At 49.0% G+C, this 17,801-nt stretch overlaps 7 protein-coding genes across 7 annotated transcripts; 4 read left to right on the top strand and 3 right to left on the bottom strand.

The window, feature by feature from the left end:
- Positions 1–1,335: 1,335 nt before the first annotated feature.
- Positions 1,336–1,992, top strand: VFPPC_04732 (hypothetical protein; the record flags this gene model as incomplete). The annotated part of the gene is made up of 1 exon (XM_018284038.1): positions 1,336–1,992. One exon carries the CDS (start codon positions 1,336–1,338, stop codon positions 1,990–1,992), a length of 657 nt encoding a protein of 218 aa, XP_018145354.1.
- Positions 1,993–3,818: 1,826 nt separating this feature from the next.
- On the top strand, positions 3,819–4,110 carry VFPPC_13690 (hypothetical protein; the record flags this gene model as incomplete). The annotated part of the gene is made up of 2 exons (XM_018291464.1): positions 3,819–3,983; positions 4,042–4,110. 2 exons carry the CDS (start codon positions 3,819–3,821, stop codon positions 4,108–4,110), a joined length of 234 nt encoding a protein of 77 aa, XP_018145353.1.
- A 1,985-nt stretch (positions 4,111–6,095) lies between these two features.
- VFPPC_13689 (tetraspanin) lies at positions 6,096–6,863 on the top strand (the record flags this gene model as incomplete). Its single annotated transcript, XM_018291463.1, has 3 exons — positions 6,096–6,497; positions 6,544–6,709; positions 6,757–6,863. 3 exons carry the CDS (start codon positions 6,096–6,098, stop codon positions 6,861–6,863), a joined length of 675 nt encoding a protein of 224 aa, XP_018145352.1.
- An 800-nt stretch (positions 6,864–7,663) lies between these two features.
- Positions 7,664–9,312, bottom strand: VFPPC_04731 (hypothetical protein; the record flags this gene model as incomplete). Its single annotated transcript, XM_018284037.1, has 2 exons — positions 7,664–9,214; positions 9,280–9,312. 2 exons carry the CDS (start codon positions 9,310–9,312, stop codon positions 7,664–7,666), a joined length of 1,584 nt encoding a protein of 527 aa, XP_018145351.1.
- A 1,237-nt stretch (positions 9,313–10,549) lies between these two features.
- Positions 10,550–11,384, top strand: VFPPC_04730 (vacuolar ATP synthase subunit E; the record flags this gene model as incomplete). The annotated part of the gene is made up of 2 exons (XM_018284036.1): positions 10,550–11,163; positions 11,234–11,384. 2 exons carry the CDS (start codon positions 10,550–10,552, stop codon positions 11,382–11,384), a joined length of 765 nt encoding a protein of 254 aa, XP_018145350.1.
- A 349-nt stretch (positions 11,385–11,733) lies between these two features.
- Positions 11,734–13,696, bottom strand: VFPPC_13688 (hypothetical protein; the record flags this gene model as incomplete). Its single annotated transcript, XM_018291462.1, has 2 exons — positions 11,734–12,384; positions 12,440–13,696. The coding sequence occupies 2 exons, from the start codon at positions 13,694–13,696 to the stop codon at positions 11,734–11,736; spliced, it is 1,908 nt and encodes a 635-aa protein (XP_018145349.1).
- Positions 13,697–14,534: 838 nt separating this feature from the next.
- On the bottom strand, positions 14,535–15,826 carry VFPPC_04729 (histone acetyltransferase GCN5; the record flags this gene model as incomplete). The annotated part of the gene is made up of 2 exons (XM_018284035.1): positions 14,535–15,587; positions 15,638–15,826. 2 exons carry the CDS (start codon positions 15,824–15,826, stop codon positions 14,535–14,537), a joined length of 1,242 nt encoding a protein of 413 aa, XP_018145348.1.
- Between the last annotated feature and the right edge of the window lie 1,975 nt (positions 15,827–17,801).

The following is a 17,801-nucleotide window of genomic DNA, read 5'->3' as shown; positions in this document are numbered from 1 at the left end:
GAGTTAAATCATTAAGGATTAAGTGCGAAATTGAGGCTGGGGTACAGGGTTCATGATCCTTGCTACTGTTCATGGCCATCTTGGCCATCCAAGAGAAGACAATTGAGAGTTACAATTACCAACTTCAGACTGATAGGCTTTCAAGCCTAACGGAATGTATCTCTTAAATATGAAGAAACGATTTCATAAAAGTGCGAGATCCTCGCAGTCATTACAGAAGGACGGTGGTCAGGTCATGTTACCCAGCTTATTGCACAGAAAGTGAGAAAGGGCACCGCTCTCGAGACTCCATGTATTCTTGGGCGGGATAGTTCAAAAACTGTACAAAACCGAGACGATGCAATCTCGTGTATCAGAAAAAGGAGAGACTAAGAGTAGGCGGCAGCTTGTTCCGCCAACGGCAGACGGGAATCAGAAGCACATCGTCTTTGGGAGCGGGTTCAGCCAGCAGGAATACTACCACGATATTTATTGATGTTTACCCCAAAATGGTCATACGGCGCTTCCAGATGATGACTTCTTTGGCGTCTAGCGAATGACATACCTATTTCTCATGCACTTGATGACAGGACGCTGTGTCCGGTAGAGCGGTTGTGACGATGACGTCCCAAACCGGACTTTGCAACCCCAGTGAAGATTCGTTAGTACTATCAAGTGAAGTAAAAGCTTCCTGATAGTCCGTGACACCAAAACTTATTGTGGTGGTGCAACATAAGGTTTCGCGTTAAGCTAGGCAAGTAGCCATTGTGACTTTACCATGGTCGCCCACCAGCACGACATTTAATTAATTTATTTACATTTTGACCTTGGCGCTAAAAATAGCTAGGTTATGTATTTTGGGAGACCAAGAGCGTGTAAACTCACGCCCGACCTAACAGAGGCACAGATAAAACTCAATAACACACGCAGGGAGCAAGAATGTCATCACATGGGCATCCGGACAATTTAGTCTTCGTAGTTAAAGAGAGGTAAGTTTACAAATACATCACGTTATGGATGACTCAACCACGGCTACTGCGAAGTTGAAGGTTAAATAATTAGTTCAGTTCTTGTGATTTTAAGAACATGAAGCCACGGCTCAGCCCCCTGTGGCCAACATATTTAATGTATTCAAGGGCGGCGTATCAATGCCCAAGTTGTGTATTTAAGCCCTTAAAAAAGACAATTATTCGGGTTTCTCAAGTTGCAATCTCCCACCAGATATACCGCCGCCTTACGGATTCTATACCAAGAACCCTCCACCCCAGGCTTCACCAACATTCTCAGTCCGTGTCAGTCGAACTTGGAAAAATCACCAGTTGACCATCGGATTCTGCAGTCAAGTAGCCTGAAGCAATGGAGGAACCTTATCTATTCCTGAACAGAGGTTTCTTTGAGCGATCGTCCTTTTTCATAAAGTTCCGTGTACCTGAATCCAGGTTTCGTGGGGTTTTTGCGCCAGGCATCCCTCTTCTAGGGGAAACACCAATCGACGCTGCTTTGCCTGATGATCTCGAAGACTCCGAGCCTTCTGAGCTCCCTGAGTTCCCTGAGTTCCCTGAGTTCCCTGAGTTCCCTGAGATCCCTGATACTCCTGAGACTCCTGAACCTTCTGAACCTTCTGAGATTCCTGAATCTTCTAAGCCTTCTGAACCCTCTGAACCCTCTGAGCCCTCTAACTCTCCGAAAGCTTCTCGTACTTGGTCGCGATCAAAAGGGAAAAGAGTTTTGTCAAGAATCGTCTGCAAGTTGAGGTCTATGGTAAAATTTCGGCGCGTGTGCGAGGAGAACGACCAGAAGACTTTTCAGCAAAGCGACGAGACGACTTCTGAAGAAAACAACGAGATGAACTTTGAAGAAAACGACCAGAGGACTCGTGAAGAAAGTGATCAGGAGATTTTTCAGCAGAGCGACAAGACAACTTGTGAGAAAAACGACCATGAGACTTTTCAACAGACGGACGAGACGCATTTTGAAGAAAATAGCCAGACGACTCGACGAGACAACTTGTGAGGAGAACGACCAGGAGACTTTTCAACAGAGTGACAAAACAACTTGTGAGGAGAACGACCAGGAGACTTTTCAACAGAGTGACGAGACAAACTTTGAAGAAAATAGCCAGACGACTTGTGAAGAAAACGACCAGATGACTTCTAACCTGAACAATCAGGTAACGAGTCATGATTCGACTTTTCCTCTCATGGCTTTGCCCGCTGAGCTGTTGCTGCATATAATGGGTTATCTACCGGCACCGTCTTTGTATTGCCTTCGGCAGACTTCGACTATGCTTATGGCGCTTTTCGAAGGACAGGAGTTCAAAAGGTTCCATCAAGGATTGAAATTGCCTAGAACTCCCATGGGCTTCAATATGAATTTGCTGGTCGCCGCGGAAAAAAACGCCATCGCTAATGCATTGCATCACGATAAATATTGCGACTCCTGCTTAGTGACCGAGTATAGTGGTACTCTGTCCAAGAGATTAGAGACGCTGCGCAGCTTGCGATATTGTTACGGTTGCCGCCGCCTACATGCCAGTGCCCTCTTCTTCCCTGAGGATCTTGAAAAAGCCAGCAAGAGCGGTATCCTAGTGTGTATTGGGCTACTCGGACACATTAGGCTGTGTGATCATAGATCAACCAAGCCTACCACATGGGGAAAGATCCAACGGCGCCTTCGAGAGCGTGTTGTGTATCGATATGCCTGCATGAATCGATCTCATCAATCCGAGTGTAGATACCAGCGTAACTACATGCCAACTGGAGTTGGATTCCCACGGCTTATTGCACGGGAAGCAGTTGGCCATCCGGGAGTACTCGCAATAGGGTACGGCTGGGATGTACCGCTGGTGAAAATTTCCCCAGACTCTCGTCCCACGCTGGCCACCCTTCGAAAATCTCTTTCCAACCTGGTTGTGGGCGGTGCTTTTGACAACCACAAGCTTTGCTCGCATATCTCCCCCAACAAAGAGATCCAGGGGTTCATTCAGACCGGCATCTGCGACTGCTTTATAGAGGGAGTACATATGGACATACTATTTCGTCCTTTGTCAAGCTGTGGGTGTAGTAGTCGGCAGATCACCCTTCAGTGTCGAATTTGTGCTGCAGTGTACGTGTGGTTGTGCCGTGGCGGACAAGTCTCTCTGTCGCTTCGGTATCTCTGGCGTGTTTCCGAACCAACTAGCCCTGGTTGGCTTTGTCTACTCGATACAAAGTTTCGAGAAAGGCTTTTTACCGAGGATAATCGAGGTGTACTTTGGTGTGAGACTCTAGGCTGTCGGACAAATGAGAGAGGACGATGGGAAGCACTTGTTAAAGAGAACACTGAGAGGCCGTTTTTGGATGGTAACACTGGCGATGACTGGGATTATTTCGAGGCAAATATGGCGTCCGTGGAAGGTTCCTTTCAGAATTGGTGAATGGCGAAAAGGAGTCAGGGCGATGACCACTGGGCATGCGGATGAGAGTAGGTGGATGATATTATTGTCTTCTTGACTGTGCTATGGGACCTATTCCCGAGCTAAAGAAGATATTTGTAGCAAAATACAGTTGTTTTATTAATTAGCGTACATAAACTCTAGTGGTAACATGAAGGAGAGAAATACCTTGTCGGGCGCAAAGCGGAGAAACATAAGGGGAGAAAGAAAAGCAAAGGACCAGATGCAGGCGTTTACCGTACAGTAGAAGAGGTTGAAAATGAGTCAATGATATCAAATGGTTCCCGATGTCCATGTCGAGCGTTCTTGTTCTTGCCCTCATTCCGTGGGCAGCTGGCACACTTGGTTCGCCAGGTGCCAACCGAAAGTACTTGAAGTCCATCAGCTGTCAGCTTCGATGTTGAAGATGGTTTCTTCCTCCGCCCCTCTCTTCCTCGTTCTTTTCTACTACAACGGCAACGGCAACGGCAACAACAACAACGACGACGACGACGACGACGAGATGGCGAAGTTTGTGTCACTTTTAAAATTGTACCAGATCACCAAATTAAGCTCGACGCTGGGAAGTTTGGTACAGTCTGTGGTAAAAAGTATTTGCCCACATGCAAGTATACACTAATACATCTCAGTATATATTGGCATACGCTGCGATATGCCGTATGCTTCCCAACAGAGTCTACAAGGACCGACTGCTTTGAAATTGACGAGATTAAGGAGACGGCTTGGTATCTTTGGTAACCTGAAAAGTACCATGTCTGTGGCATTGTAACCGAAAGACGGATCTGGACGCGGCTAATACAAAATGGAAACAGTTTCAAATTGCTCAAGAAATATGGAAGGCTTTCAAAATTACAAAGGTAACAATACATTATGGTCATGCGTTGCCAACAAAGGGTGCATTTCTCAGATGTCTAGCAACGACAACACACAGAGGAGCACTTAAGGGACATGTTGCCTAATAATAGAAGCCTTAGCACGCAAATGACGGCACAGACTTAAGTGAAGTCGACATATGTAGCCGCGCCAGGTAGCGAGCTATAGAGTCAGTCAATGCAAATATTCTCCGAAGACGGAATGTCCGTGTCCATGAGCATGACGCAGCCGTTGCATTGTTTGCCTTGTGCGTCAATTTTACTGGCCAATGCCACGGACAGACTACATTGCACGATTATCTAGTGCTTTATTTCGGACAGGATTTGCACAGGCTTACTGGCGAGGTTGGTTCTCTCTTGTCCGATAATCTGCTCCAGATATGGGATCTGTTGTGATTGATCTGCGTGCTTCACCTCCAAACAACTTCGATTCTATGGTACGGGTGTCCGAAACAACCTGGAGGAGCGGCGGGCGCATTAACTCCGAATGGCGATATGTATAATTGAGGTGCCGATAGATATTGCCCAAAAGCATTTATGTTAAAGGGCGTGGGGGAGTCATGGTGGTTCGATGTTGAAGGCTGGCTGCGTTGCCTTTGCAAGGTAAGGAACGCAGGCTTAGGTACAGTGCAGTGTGTGGTCAAATGTATTTGGCTACATTCAAGTATACTCCTGCATATTACAGTGCATCCTAGTATATGGGGCGATATGCGATACCTTTTACATGGTCGAACTTGACACATTTGACCTCTGCCTCTGCCATAATCGGACATTGCGTAATTCATGGCGGTCTACGTGCAAAAAACACAATGGCATTTTGACACGCAATCGAGATGAGTAATAGGCACTGCCTTTGGTCTCCAGCTTACTTCTATCCATGGTTCGATTTTCGTTGACAAAGTATGAAGCGTTAGCAAGGTCATGGCCACAATCATTCACACGGATGTGATGTGATGCATGTCCATGTCAAATCCACCGCCGCTTGCAGGCATCCCAAAACTCAAAATGGATCAGAACCTCCAAATTAGGCGACTTTGCAAGACAAGCCACACCCTGATTGGCCACATTCCCGGCCGTGGCCCGTGCCCCTTGGTGTCCACTGCGTCCTGACACGGCCCTGAAACTCGACGTGTCGGACTCCGGTGTAGAAAACGACGCCATCAAGACTCAAGACTCAAGACCCAAGACTCAAGAGACGAAATGGCACCGGACACGCAAGACGACACCATCGTGTGTGTATGTGTGTGTCCTCCGCCATCTCTCCCCATTTTCCTTCGCCTTGCCCGCTGGCGCCTTTCTTCTTCACCCTTTTCCCCAACCAGGTATCTGGATACCCTCATCCTTTCGTCCATCTCTTTTGTCTGTTCGTCGTCTTCGATTCTTATTCCCGTCCGCCAGGACGCTGGCCGGTCCTTTCCTCGCAAAAAACCATCATTTAATACCACCAAATTTCCAACTCATTCTACCCATCAGAACTGCCATTCGACCGAGTCAGGACTCTGGTTTTTTTTTTTTAAATGTTTCATTCGTTTCTTTAATGCTCTACGCATTGCATTCCCTGTAGACAGGCGCAGGACGTCGACCAGAACCGGAAACCCATCACTTTGAGTCATTGTAGCCGAAAGCATCAGCAAGATCCCCCAAACCGCAATCGCCGAATTGAACACGAGATTCTTGACCGGTCCGGAACACCGACTCGGGCGTCAAATACGAACAATACTCCAAAGCCTCCCTTCTTTAAATAAAAAAAAAAATATTCCAAAGAATCGTCAATCACCGACACGGAACTCGCAACGAAAAACACCGCCAAAATGCCAAACAAAGTCTTCACCACCACCCTCGGCATAAACGCCCTCTTCCTCGCCTCCGGCTGCCTCGAGCTCGGTTTCTCCCTCGTCGTGCAAAACCAAATGACAAAAGCGCCACAAGACGGACAAGAGGCCGTCCGCAACCTCCTGTACAAGATGTTCCCCCTCACGGCGGGCATCATCAACGGCGCCATCACGATCGGCGTGTTCGCCTTCACGCTCTTGGGCCTCATGACGCCCAAGAGATCGCTGCTCAAGGCGGGCGGCTACCTGATTACCATTTGTGGCGTCTTCACGCTCTGTCTGGGCGTGTACCTCTGGATAATGACGCTGCGTCTGAAAGATGGCTTCTTCGGGACCTATTTGGAGCAGGAGCCGTCTGTGCAGTCCCTCATCCAGCAGTCGGTACGTACGATGTATGGTCTTATTAAATGTCGAGCTAACTGGTTAGTTCCAATGCTGCGGATACTACAACGCTACGACGCCTGCGTTTGTCACCGATCCGACGTGTCCTTCTCCCGCGGCGGCTGCTCTCCTGAGAGGTTGCGGCACGGCGATTTCTAGCTTTTCGAATGTTTTTATTGATAATATCTTTACGGCGCTTTTTGGCATCGTCGGTATGTGTATCCGTGTGTACCGGCTAAAGCTATACTAATGGATTTAGGTATTGATGCTATCCTCGTTCTGTCGATTGCATGTCTGCTCAAGGACCGCAAGGAACGTGAGCGATATCGCCACATTGATGAGAAGAGCGGCTTTAGACAATTCTAGAAGTCAGGTGTACATGCTTAGGGCACAAGTAGTGGTTTTTGTGATATATGGTTTTCGGAAGGCTTGGTGGATGTGGCAGAGTTGCAGTTTGAAATAGGTCTTGTTTTAATATTGTGAAGTGGTGAATGCATTGCATTGGTGTTTGATAGCGTTTCAATATATTCCTTTCTTTTGGGTGATGGACTGCACTGTTCCGTGACACTGACAGGTGGCGTTTGCCGTCGTGGTGGTTCCATGTCTCCTGACACTGCTGAGAACCCCTTAAACTTGCGTCGTTTTCATTGCTGGCAAACCAAAGGTTCAATGTTGGGTAAAATCTGTCTGTTGAAGGTATTGGCTGTAATAGTGGTTGGCCAGAGTGTGACCATCCTCACTAAGAATGGGAAGGTGGTTTAGCTGGGGTGTAAAATCGGCTCAAAAGAAAGTGAAAGCAGATACTGAGAATGGAAAAGTGATTCAGCAAGAGTACAAACATTGCTCCATAAAGTGTGAAATGATACATGAGAATCAGAAAATGGTCCACAAAGTCTGACGTTGCCCCAAGGCAACCAATCTGCCACATTCTGACAACATGCGCCGCGGCAATTCATCAAACACATATATTCAATGCTTCTTGATATAATGAAAAAAGATATTATGCTGCAGGTCTAGAGCCCTGTTCAATGTCTTGTCCGAATCACTCGCCCCCCTTCAAGACTCCAATACATAATCCAATACCGAATCGCAATGTTTAAAGAATCTAGTACGCCTGTTCGCCTCGTGTCGCCCAAAGGTAAAGACGGCATGTCCCAATGCGCTACTTATACAGCCGAATCGTTGCCTCCTCTTCCCCTTTGACTTGGTGCATCATCTCCGTTGTCATCATCGTACCGTCGCGACATGCTGTCTCCCGTTATGGAGCTACTCATCGATGATCGTTTCCCACGCCCTCTAAGCCATGGTATAGATTGAAGCAGGCCACCGATAGACCCCGATATTGAGGATTGCCGCTGTCGTATGTTTCGGCGTGCAACCAGACCCGGAAATCCCGTACTTCTCCTCCTCCTACCAAATCTATGAGGGGTAGACTCGTTGCTCGGACCGGCCTCGCCACCTGCGGCTGAGGTACCGCTGACTGATCTCCTCGAAGGAGGTAGCAATGGAGAGACTTCTGATCGTCCAGGCAAAGTCGTTGAACGCAAGCGTCCTGTCGGAGTAGTCGGTTCCTCCTGATCCTCCAACTCTCCCCAAATCTCTGCTCTTTCTGCCCATCTAAAATTCTTCTTCTGCGTTGGCGTCAGAGGCGTGGTGTCGCCGTTCGCAATAGGAAACGTCTGATAACCCGAAGAGCTGCTTTCCTCCTCCACGGCAGCCTCCGAGCTAAGCAGGGACTCTTCTTCCCCTTCTGTATCGTCGACGAGCCCAAGTCCCGGGGCCAGCGTTGACTGACCGACCCCTGGAGCATGTTGTTCGTCGCTGAGCCGCCACGAAAGGGCGAGAACACCGGAGAGCAGGATAACCGTGCCGAGGGCGATGAGCCCGGCATGCAGCGGCGGAATCAAGCTCACCTGGTTGAAATATATTAGTCCATCTAGAATGGCAATAATGTTGTATACACAAAACACAAGCGGATAAAGAACCGAGGTGGAGACTAGCTTCAGCCCTCGATGTAAGTAGTAAAGTTGACAGAGCGCGAGGGAGACCAGGCCGAGAACAATGGCCCAAGACTCCCAATGAGAAAATTGATTATTGCCGCCGACGGTCTTGATGCACAATTCTACCGCTGATTTGGCAAAAAGCAACGCATGTGCCGACAAATCTCCACTGATGACGCCGTATATAATGCCACGCGCAAGTCTGAATCGAGAGTTGTGTGAAATGCTCGACATGTTGTTGACGACATCTGTAACGGTGGCGAGGCCCAAGACAAACAGGGCCTGTAATATCATCCAGACGACAAAGGGCCGTCTTCCCAGCAAAATGAGCAACTCCTTCAAGTCGTGTGCCGGAGATGGTATGGCCCCGAATATCGCAATCAACACAGCGCCAGTCGTCACCAACAGCGTGCCGCAGAGAGACCATCGCGTAAACGGTTCGTTCAGGATCAATGTCGCGCATATCGAGTTAAATACGAGGCCGGCGGCCTGCAAGGTCGAAAGTACAGGCAATGGAAGCGTGGAAATCTGAATCGTGCTGCCCAATAGGTTTGCGATAACAAACATTCCCATGCCTAGCTGCCACCTCCGCCTCCGGTATGGTGGGCGCCGCACATCATGGGGACTCTTTTCATCTTCGAGAATATGCGATTTCCGCTGCAAGGTGAGACCAAGGCTTTGGACGCTGGTCGATATCAGGCCGACAAGGATTCCCAACTACAACAAAACTGTTAGCACAAAGCCATAAGAAATAATGAAGCGCATTGATGGGCATCGCATACAGCTATACTCCCGCCGGGGGAGATGCTCCCCATGGATCTCATAACTCGGCTACCCGACGCACCAGCATCTGGCGATGGACGAGGGCACAAATGACGCTATCGATTGCATAGAGATGAGCCTAGCCGTCGTCCACGTGCCGTTACTGAGCGCAGCAGATTAGGAATTCATTCAAGACTGGGCGGCGTCTGTCTTGAGTCGAGTTGAGGCTTGCCGGCCAGCAGAGGATTGTTGGGTTGCGGTGTACGAGTCGTGGGCTGGAGAGCAAGGATCGGGGGAGCTGGCGGTAGCCGTAGCGATGGCGCCCGGACACCAAGGAAATGAGGTTGCCAGCACCTCGATAGGATGGGTCGTCGTTACCGCTGTCGATGTCGAGATATACTGTGCGATGCTTCAAGCAGCGGAAGCGTCAGGAATTCGAACTAGGGTATGCTGGTTGGTGATACGAATGTATGATGCAAAATGCAGGAAGCAAGTTGCCGAAAGCCACCAGCACCTGATGAGGTCAAGCAGCACCGGACAGGACAAGCGTCAATGGTCGGGGTCGGCCAGGCTTGCGCTGTCTGGTGGCCGCGGTAGTGGAGGTATGGGTAATTATGGGCAGGAGCGAGCCAAGTCTTGGCTCAAGTTCTGCCCTCAATCGTAGGGGAACGTGCCAAACTATTGACTATACCACATGCAGCGCCAATGAGCATTCCCTCAGCACCAAGTGCCTGCATTCTTGGCCCACAGCGAGCCTCTGGCAGCCTCCCATGATGCATAAGGCGGCTGAGTAAGCCTACAAGGTCCAGTCTTGAGTGATGGTCGAGTGTGGCTGAAAGGCCAAAGCCTATTGTCCCAGTCATGTGATGCGCTTGCATGAACACCAGCAGCGGGGTCGAGTTGGAACAAACACTGTGGCTTGTCGCTGCGTGGCTTGAAAGCGCAGTCAAGGCTCCTTCTTGCTCTGTGCTTCTGTGCTACAGCAGGACAAACAGCCAAGCTCTGGCTGCACTCAAGCGTCACAGCTACCAGACTCTCCACGCACCTCCACCTTCCAGCCAAACGACATCTCGCTCTACCTCATTACTCGGCCGTACCTCATCCGACGTCCTCGAGGTCATCCAGCTAGCCAGATATCTAGCTTCCAAATATTCCCCCGTCGACCCATTCTTCTAGAACAGAGGCATAACCCTTCACATCCTTGCCCAGCATGTCGCAACACGCATTGTCCGACCAGCAGGTACGCCGTCGTCGTCACCGTTAGCAACCCGTTGAGCTTCAACGGCCACCATGACCAAATACCACATCCCTCTCGCTTCTGCCTCTGCCCCTCAAGCGCGCGCAGTTACAACACGAAGATATCAAACTAACAAAACCGTCATTCACAATGTCCAGGTCGACAATGAGCTCCGTAAGATGACCGCCTTCATCAAGCAAGAAGCCATGGAGAAGGCCCGCGAGATCGAAATCAAAGCCAACGAGGAGTTCGAAATCGAAAAGTCTAAGCTTGTCCGCCAAGAGACCGACGCCATCGACAGCCAGTACGAGAAGAAGTTCAAGCAGGCCACCATGTCCCAGCAAATTACCCGATCTACCGTCGCCAACAAGACCCGGCTCAAGGTCCTTGGTGCTCGACAGGAGCTCCTTGATAGCATATTCGAACAGGCCGAGAAGAAGCTGGTTGATGGCGCCAAGGATAAGACCAAGTACCAAAAGGTTCTGAAGGGTCTCATCTTGGAGGGCTTTTATGCGCTGAATGAGCCTACGATGCAGATCCAAGCTAGGAAGAAGGATTATGATGCTGTTAAGAAGGCTATCGAAGAAGCTGCTGCAGAGTACAAGAAGCAAGTTGGAAAGGAAGTCTCGGGGAAGATTGACGAGCAGAACCCTTTGCCAGAGCAATCGTACGTGTTACCCCCCTCTACCTCCACTGAATCCTGTTTTGGTTGACGAAACTAATTTGCTCGATTGCAGAACTGGAGGTGTTATCATTGTCAGTGGTAATGGCAAAATCGACATCAACAACACCTTTGACACACGACTCGAACTTCTCAAGGATTCTGCCGCCCCAGCTGTTCGAGAGGCGCTGTTTGGCAAGAACCCCAACCGGAAATTCTTCGACTAAACCTGTCAAAAGTCCTTGTTAGTTGGAGAAGAAGGAAGTGCAGATGTACCACCTCGCTCGATGATGTGTCCCCTCAGCTGGACATGGCCGAGCGACCTGTTTATGGAGGATCCTGTGAGTGCGGGAAAGCGCCGTGTTTGCAGTCAGCATCAAGACTTGCATTGTTGTCTATTTTTGTACCCAGTCCCTGCGATCGTAGCTTAGAGGCTGTACTATAAACTTGAAATGTGTTCATTGTCCAGGATGATTAGACTGGGGGTAATCCAGTATCCATAAACGCCGTCATATCTAATGTCATGGCTCGTGTGACTCCGCACCAAATATCAACCGTATGTATCCCCTTGATTGCCTAATAATCCACGCATACAATCGTATTCTCGTCAATTATATGGGAGGCCTCCTCAACACCAGGCAGCTTCGCCGTCTTCTGCAAAAACTTCTTCATATACTCCCTCTGCCTCGGCAGAAAAGGATCGTCCAGTTGCCCCGGCATATCAAATACACTCTTCTTGGCCATTTTCCGTGTCCGTACACTATGGGACAAACGCTGCTGTACCCACTCTACAACGCTCTTTGCCTCTGTCCTTGCCAGCTTCATGCCCGAGTCGTTGATTTTTCTCCATATTTCACGCAACTTGCCCGCAAGCTCATCGACCTCCTCATTAAACTTCTTCTCGTCATCGCTGTCATCGAATCTGACGACCGAACCATCGTCAATAGCTATATCGAGAAGGATGATGCTGGCGCGCAACTCTGCGAAATCTGTCTTATTGATGATGGCAAAGTTGTCGGTGTTGAGGATATCGATAATACCGCGCAGGGTGATTATGTCTTCTGGGTTGTGGTGGGCCAGAGAATCGTCTTGGAAGAGTGTTGTGACGGCAATCCGTCTGCGTAGATCATGTGTTCTTTTGGTGGAAACTGGCAGACAGAGAAGAGAAGTGGCTTTGATGGCACGGGATTGTAGACCATGCGTGAGCATGGAGCAGGTATCGAAGCACTGTGTTGGGTTAGTTTGGGGCATTCGTAGGTGTAGAACGGTGTTGTGTGCTTACGAATTTATCCCAGTTGCAGCTTGGGATAGCTGCAGCGAGTTGTTGGACTGAGTATTCAAACTCGGCTAGTAGGTCGATGTTGCAGATCAGAAACTTGTCCAGTGATAATTGGACTAGTTTCCGAGTAGCATATTCTGCCGCTGGCACAGATAGTTGACTGGCTATCAGTCCAAGGAGAGAAATGAAGGACTGGAGGCAGGACCAATCGCGGCCCTCGTATGGCTCATGATCCGGTCTAGATACAGCGAATTCCGGAGTCGCACTAGAGTTTGTGGCCTCATTCGCGCCTAATCGTATGAACAGTTGCTGCAGTCGTTCCGCAGTAACAAGTCGCTCAACTTGCTCCGAACAACTAACGACCATGTTACAGTATTCTTGCCTCACGATGAGCGACGTATGGACACACAAAGAATCCATCATCCATTCGAAAAGCGAATCAGGCAAATCCCCATTCTTGCGCAAGATTGTCTGTGGGAGGCCAGATATCAGATGCTGCTCTCGGGATTGAGCGGTGCCTTGGGTCAAAAGATTCCACGGCGACCCCTTTCCAAGCCTCGGAGCCACTGGCGGAGATGGTGACTTATAGCTCTCGTCGAAAAACAAGTATCTTGGCTGTGCTTGGGAAGTGTCAGATCTCTGAACCGCCCTGAGGACCTTGCGGGCATCGTGTCCACCATTGTCCGTCACAATTCCCGCAATGGTATCTCCGGTAGCGAAGGAAGATGCACTCGTTTCGCTCGCCTTGGCTGCATTCGCGGCTTCCTTCACTCTCAGCGAGCTCTTTGTCGTGGCATCATCCCGCCGTGCATCTTTCGCAAGCGCCTTCAGGTCAAATTTGTGTCGTGGCATGATGGCCAACGGTGAGGAGTGAAACTCCCCCGCTGTCCTTTTCGCCCTCGGTGTGGCATACGGGTTGTTCTGAGGTTTTTGCTCCGCAGGGACATCGCCCCTCGCACGACCAAGGATACATGAGAGATCTTCTAGCGAGTTGTCTGAGTAGCCGCCGTCGCTTTCGTCGTCGTCGGACGCTCCAATTTCGACAGGTACTGGTTTCGAGGGCGTCACGGGCCTCTCTAGAGGTGAAGAAGGGGCAGGCGGAGACGAAGATGCTGTTGCTGGGTTTTGTGCGGGAGCTGGTGACATTGGAGGCTGGCTCTGCGATGCCGCGACTGGCTTGAAGAAGCTCATGATGTTTCCTTTTGCGTTCCCATGTATGCCCCCGCCAGCGGAAGTCTTATTCGGCCTTGGCGGTGGCATGATGAGGATGCAGGAGTCATGCCGTTAAGCCTGTGGTAGAAATACGAGCCGTCTTTCCCCTGGGTTCTGCTCGATGTGCTGATGTTGGAGGTTTCAAATGTTCTCACAGTGAGGTCTTGTCTGGTCGGGTGCATGTGCTTTGGACCTGACGTCAGCACAAGTGCAGTGGATGTTGCAGGGTCCAGATCGCGTCTCAGTGGCAGCAAGCGCGTCTCGACTCCAGATGTCGCCTATAATTTAGCGCTACATGCCCCACAAATTCAACGGTGGTCACTATTCAAAGGCGACCCGACTTCACGAAACAAATTGACATTGGAAAGTATGGTCCAAATATGTCAATGCATCCCTAGGTTGACGAATATTTCCCATCCTTTTAAAGTTCTTTTATTGTCCTAGTATTTAAATTTATAAACACGTCGTGTTGTTCGTTTTTATAACATACAAAAACTTATGTAGGTACGAAATGCATTGCCTGAAAAGTCTTGCAAGTTGGCACCAAAAGCATCTGACTGTTTCGTTCCGTACGGCTGTTGGCTGCAAATCCGTGACGGAGAACCGTAAATACTTTGTTCGTTGCTTACGCTCTAAAGACTTCTCAACTATTTACTTAACTTCTTCACCCCAACCTGTGCTTCAAATAAAACAAAAGCCCCCAGACTAGGCCGCATATCCGCCCTGAACATCAATCGTTCTCATAAGTATAGTTACAGAATACGCTTCTCTCGCATAAAAAGACAATTCCGTGGCAACTCCATTCACCGTTCCTTTGCTCCGTAGACCCGTACCAAACGCTCTCCAAATCCAGAACCAAAACATCAAGACAATGTACAAATAAAAATCATTCTTCAAGCAAGTCAAACCACTCCGGGACTTCTTTGATGAGACTCCACATGTACTTCTCCAGCCTAACTGCGCACTTGTTGTATACCGTGGTTGCATCGTTGTATTGTCGACAATTGCTAAAGACCAATTTGAGATCGTTGAAAAAGTCTTTCGGAGTATTGTATGAATCGTGCATTAATCGTTCTTCCATCGTCGAAAGATCCATCGGCGTCGTAATGACATTATAATAGTCGGGGACTTCGTCTTTATTAACCGGATGGAGGAACGGCCACGCCTGTTTATGGTTTTGAATTTGATATAGAACCCGTCGCAGTTCGTTAAAATGAGGGCCGTGGCGTGGTTCCCGTGCCAATTCGTCCATATCCGGACACCAACCAGTTGCTTGGATGGCAGGAATAGACAGCGGGTCGATTGGAGCCACTTCACCGTTTGCCCACTGGTGAGGCGGTCGATGGACGATGTGGCTTTTGCTTATAGCGCGAATTTTGGCTTGTACGACTTCCTTCTGCTTAAGAAGCATGCGGCCAACTTCGAGGTAACGGATCCGGGGAAGCATGGAGCATTGCATCAACGTTCCTCCCTCATAATCCTTGATATACCCCATCCAGATGGACTTGTCAAGAGTAATCTCCTTTGTGAAGCCTTGTTTCTGAAAATATCCCGTCGCGTAATTATCGGCGTACGTTAGGAAATGCATAACTGGAGATGTGGCTCTGACGTAATCCTTTAAATGTGCCATGAGATGTGCTCCGTATCCTTTAACCTGCTGGTCAGATGAGACGGCGCAAAAAACGATTTCAGCGAATTTGCGGCTTCCAAATGGCCGGTATGCAATTCCACCTATAACTTCTAGCGGCTTTTTCACGATCGCGACGGATAAATGATTTCGATCGTAGACAAGACGTGCGATGTAATCTTTTGGCATCTTCGGCAGCTGCTTTTGAAATAAGCATTTGAGGCCGGTAAGGACAACCATGTTCTCTCTGGCACCATCATTGTTGACAACTCGAATTTCGATTTCGCCACTTCTTTCTTCTAATACTGCAGGCTTTGGGACGGTCAGCATATTTTCCTGGTAAGTTACGGGTCAAATCATACCCTGTCAGGAAAGGGAATTCTCGGGGGTGCAACAGGTGGTGCAACATCCAACTCGGTCGACTCATTATAATCGGTCTTGATTCTTTTAGCATCAGATGGTGTGTTCGGTTCCTCGGAGGCCGGGCGCTTTTTGCCGTGGAGTTCCTGGCCGCCATTCGTTAGATTGGATTGCGATTCTGCATTATCCATCTGTATTAGCGCCCAGCGAACCGGGGTCTTCGATAGATTATTTTCAGCGTAGAGTAAGTCGCGCGGATAGTCTCAGGCTCTCTGAAGTTATCGCGCCTTCTTTTGTGGTGGAGTTATGGAAATAACGAGTTGAGTCTATCCTATCTGTTGTGGTGACATCTTTGGCGCCAGAGCTCTCGGCGGCGATGGTTGGAAGTTTGGGGTGGAGCCGGTCACGTGAAACCATGCAACGTAGTCAGCAACAAGGACCGATGCCACGAGCAGAACCAATACACAATGGTGATATTTGCCACTTGCAATCCAAGCAAAGTCATAGATGACTAGCTACCTACCTACCTAGGTAGATAATCGGATCACTATGAAAATAAATAATAATCCTCTACATAATGAAAATGCACAGAACATGATACCTAGGTTTGTTCCTGCATTTCGACGTTAGTGGAGCCTCCTCCCCACTACAAGAGGCTGTGCTGAGCTTGCATATATTGATGTCGAGCATGATCCCAGGCTGCATATCCGGCCTGTATTGGTGTATTGGGGCAAAAGGTCTGTCAATATATCCCAGGTGTCTGAGTAAGTTGGTAGAGCACTTTCCATTTCGCACAATGACATTTAATTTAAGAACTGATTATAGAGAAGCACCTTGCCATACGATATCTGGATACATCATATAATGCATATCTCACCACGGTTATGCGCTTGCATGCTTCATGGCTCTGAGCTTAAGACTCACATGGCTGCGTGTGCGTTCTACTAGTCAACTTATTAATGAGGCAATGACGGAGTACAGAGCCGTAAAATTAGAGGCTTACAACAAATCTGTATCATGTGGCAAACCGGCGATAGGGACGGTTTAGCAGTTGATAGAACCATGGCATAGACACATATTGCTACCCGGCGTCGGTGTGATATCCGAATGTACCGTCATGCCTGGCATAACAGCCAGTACTTGTAGGGTCGTAGTAATTAACCTTGCCAAGCAACATTGAGAGCGACTCTGATCGGCACTGCTGTCTGGTGCCATTTTCGAAACTAAGAACACAGACCATCTCTCACCACCCTCGTCTGGTTGGCGGCGATCATCCCCTTGCTTCGAATGTGAGATGGCCCCCAGCTGACATGATACTCCGCTGACTGGTTTCCTTGGCTGATTCTCACAACAGCAGACCGTTCGTATCTTGCGCAAACATCGCACGGGAATCACAATATTCTGTTAGTACGGAGCACTGGTAGTACTATGGCGATTCAAGGTCTATTTTAGCCTCATGTCTCCGCGCAAAGATCAATTTCATTTCCAACCTTAAAAATGTCTCGGCGACAAAAAGTATGGCGCAACAAAAGGGGCAGGGGTGTATATGCTGGGATTCTTAAGAAGGCACAGATTGCCGAATTACACAACTTTAATTGATAAAATAGTGACAGCCAGGTGGAATTGACTCAAGACATGGCACCATCACCACTGATTGCATGTGTCCGTGAGCGACAGAGGCGCATCGAGGGCTGACCAAGCTTCGAGATGTTGACCGAAATACGGAGTACGGAGTAGGGAGCATGGAATAGAGAGCTGCCGAAAGCGACCCTTGCGACATCCTTAAGCGAGCGCTGCAATTAAATGGTATGCCACCGTCTTGTCCTTCAGATCATATGCAGAGAAATCCCGGCAAATAGTTTTGCAAGGGCTTCATTCATGTTTGAGTCTCAAATCAAAGATGCCTACGGAGTAAGAGTCCTGTAGTGTGGGGACTCATGGCTGGGGCCAATTGTGAAGATGCCATGGCGCCCCCAAACGGGCAGGACCTCTTCACTTTCATGGAAGGTGCAAGCCAGATCTACGAGATAACCGTCACAATGTATGCAAGCAGCTCCTTTGTAGGGAGTAGGGAAGGCACATTGAACGCTGGCTGGCAAATTTGGAACATTGAAGGATTTTTGCCATTTTCTCATTTTGTTGCATCCAGGACAGCTTTGGACGAAT

This window comes from Pochonia chlamydosporia, chromosome 3 (genome assembly GCF_001653235.2).
Source record: "Pochonia chlamydosporia 170 chromosome 3, whole genome shotgun sequence".
Lineage (NCBI taxonomy): Eukaryota > Fungi > Ascomycota > Sordariomycetes > Hypocreales > Clavicipitaceae > Pochonia > Pochonia chlamydosporia.
This window is presented reverse-complemented; position numbering and strand designations above follow the sequence as displayed.